The sequence below is a fragment of the Dipteris shenzhenensis genome, chromosome 22 (genome assembly GCF_047967505.1).
Source record: "Dipteris shenzhenensis isolate YYH24624 ecotype China chromosome 22, Dip_SZ_1.0, whole genome shotgun sequence".
Taxonomy (NCBI): domain Eukaryota; kingdom Viridiplantae; phylum Streptophyta; class Polypodiopsida; order Gleicheniales; family Dipteridaceae; genus Dipteris; species Dipteris shenzhenensis.
The window spans coordinates 21,969,936-21,973,009 of NC_141617.1; the positions used below are offsets into that span (position 1 = coordinate 21,969,936).

The 3,074-nt window shown below is 41.5% G+C and overlaps 1 protein-coding gene across 1 annotated transcript; it reads left to right on the forward strand.

Annotated features, from left to right (window-relative positions):
- Positions 1-639: 639 nt before the first annotated feature.
- LOC147887874 (flowering-promoting factor 1-like protein 5) lies at positions 640-2,739 on the forward strand. The gene is made up of 2 exons (XM_087393851.1): positions 640-1,681; positions 2,129-2,739. The coding sequence occupies exon 1, from the start codon at positions 1,044-1,046 to the stop codon at positions 1,557-1,559; it is 516 nt and encodes a 171-aa protein (XP_087249977.1). The 5' UTR covers positions 640-1,043; the 3' UTR covers positions 1,560-1,681; positions 2,129-2,739.
- The last annotated feature ends 335 nt before the right edge of the window (positions 2,740-3,074 follow it).

Genomic DNA, 3,074 nt, shown 5'->3' on the forward strand with positions numbered 1-3,074 from the left:
TGATCGTGCAAGTGCAAGCAAGAAGAGAGATTCAAATTTCACATGCTGCTAAGTTGATCCAAAGTTGGGGAATGATGTTGCAAGCTCTATGGAATCTCACTAGCATGTTATGCATTGCTACAGCTGTGTTCACCGAAAACATGCAAACCATATACAACGAACGTGTAACATTTTCATTTTTACAAGTAAAAAATATTTTCTCAACAAAATGCAAAACTAGGGTTTTCACATTTTAATGGTTTTTCTCGAGAATTTGCTGATTTTAAAGCTAAAATATACTTGGGTTTTCACATTTTAACGGTTTTTCTGGAGAATTTGCTGATTTTTAAGCTAAAATTTTGCAGATTTTACAAGATTGAGAAAAATGTTTTTAGAAAAAAAATGTTGATAGGGAACACTCCTGCAGCAACGCAATTTTGTTGAGGGAGCTGTGTAGTGTGAGTCAAATGTTGAAGTAGTGCCAAGATCTTTGCAAGGATTTTGGTGATGAGATGAGGAGTGGCATTTTTTATGATCATGGCGGTGATTGAATCGTTGCTTCTGCAAGGATTTTGGTGAATGATGAGATGAGGAGTACTGGCTCTTTTTCTTGATCATGGCCTGATTGAATCGTTGCTTCTGCAGGTGCAAGAAGCAGTGATTCGAGATGATTGGAGGCAGTGCGATTTGCTGCGGAGGGGAGCGAGACGATGATGTGACGCCAGAAATTTTTGCTGCAGATGAATTTGAGGCAAAGCAAGATGCTCTGTGTGACGTGCGTGATGCGAGCATCACCATGGGACGAAATTATCGGATAAGCAAGATGATTTGAGACATGCGATGTGTTGCCGTGAGAGGTAATTGCTCTTCCCTCAATTTTGCTGCATCGCGAGTGACTCAAGGCAGGAGATGCAAGCAGAGCAAGGAATTTGCTGGATCGATTTCTCTTAGAGAGCAGCTCGATTCAAGCAGAGCAAGGACTTTGCTGGATCGATGTCCCTAAGCGAGCAGCTCGATTCAAGCAGAGCAAGGAATTTGCTGGATCGATTTCTCTTAGCGAGCAGATGAAGCTTACGGCGGCAGAGAGCTTCGCATTGCAATGCTCGCCACCGAAATCAATCGACGCGACTCTTCGCATCGTAATCTGTCAACAATCGCCAATCGTCCTTGCAACAAGATTTTCTGAAGAATCAACCATGCCCGGGGGCTGGGTGTTCAGGAACGGCGTCTTCACCTTCCTCAGAAACTCTAACAGCAAACAGCCTCTCGATGAACCCTCCGAAGACTGCGCGCCTCCCCGCAAGCTGCTCATTTACAGAGCCACCAACGAGGTCATCACCTCCTTCGAAGCACTGGAGAACAAATTGTTCGCGTTGGGATGGGAGCGATCATCCGGCACCGATTCAAGCCTCCGCCAGTATCATCGCACAGACAACGGCCCCTTCTTGCTCTCCCTCCCCGCCATCGAGTTCCGCAACCTCAAAACCATCCATCTCTACAACATTGTTGTGCACAGCCGGACGGCTTTCGAGGTCCAAGATGTGGTTGTCAAAACTTATGGAGCTCGCAAACCTGAGTGATCGCTCGCAACTTTTCAGCGATTCTACAGGAAAACGGACCACTAAACGGGAACTTTGCTGATGAATTCGAGTTCTTGTGCAAGGCAAACGGATTCTTGAAGCATTGATCTTCTCACTCAAGGGTGGCTTTCTCTGACTTCGGAAAACCATTATCTAGTCCAATTTCTTTGTCGAAACCACGTCTTCCTTATGTTGCTTTATGCTGAGATTGTTTCCGTCCATTTCTACCTTGAATGCTGCTGCTTTCCATTCGAAGCTTCAGATCAGAAATGAAACTCCTCAATGGAACAGGAATTACAAAATGTTTCTACCTTGAATGCTGCGGCTTTCGCTTCAGATCAGAAATGAAACTCCTGAATGGAAACAGGAATTACAAAATGTTTCCGACCTTGCTTTCCATTCGAAGCTTCAGGACAGAAATGAAACTCCTGAATGGAACGGGAATTACAAAATGTTACCGGGCTTCCAAGCAAGATCTAGCGTGCAATTCTGGTCATATTTGAATTTAAACTCCTAAAATGTACAGCAAGCACAAAAAGATCTAACGTAAAATTCCTGAATGGTGACAGGAATACACTAACAGGAGAAAAGCAGACTCCACAACCAATCATGCGTCATCTACGACAGTTGAGTTTGCTAGAATGCAACATCCAGGTACTCCTTTCTACCTTGTAACAACATTGATGAGGTGGCTGTGCTCATTTTCAGTGAGAGAGGTAGGACTCAGGAGGTTCATTTCCAAATCAGATGCTAATAGTATCACTAATTTAAGTCCACTCTCTAGAAAATCCAAAAGCAGCTGCTAATAGTATCACAAATTTAAGTTCACTCTCTAGAAAATCTAATAGTAGGTGCATAATAACGTCGTCTAGAAAACCCCAACGCATACAAACACAAGGTATTATCCACCAAAAGTTACTATAGACCTTGCTCTTCGAGCTAGATGCTCAAAATATGTTACCAACATTGGATTTAGATGGAGTGGGATGGATAGTGTACTTGTGTACGTTTGTAATGAAGTAGCACATCAAGTAAAGACCTAGAAAGAGTTAGGTTGCAAAAATACTTTTTAAATGTGTAAATGAAAATGCTTATATGTGGATAATTTGATTGCTGCTCTTGGTAAAAGAAAGGTATGCCTTTTCATGTATTTTTCTATAACTTCGACCATGTTGATGAAGTCTGAGTATTGTGCAATACATCCAATGCATATGGTCTCAGTCTTTGGTTAGGATGTTTCAATGGCTCTCACTTCCGTAGGACTGTTAGAGTTACAACCATTGATGCACACTTTTATTTTTCTTGAAAGCTAAGAATAAATAAAAAGTTCAAAAATCTTGTGCTCTTCAAAAGAACTTGATTTTGGTACATTTGCATGATAATCTTTAGAAGATTCCTTTTGTATTCAATGTTCATAGTTGTGCGTATTAATTCACGTTTTTAATGTACTGATGTTGTCTCCATTGTTGTGATTTTAGTTTGAAACCTCATCTTATTAGTTTGATCTCTCAATTA

Excerpts from the sequence above, each read along its gene's own strand:
- LOC147887874 (XM_087393851.1), top strand. The coding sequence starts at position 1,044 with ATGAAGCTTACGGCGGCAGAGAGCTTCGCATTGCAATGCTCGCCACCG.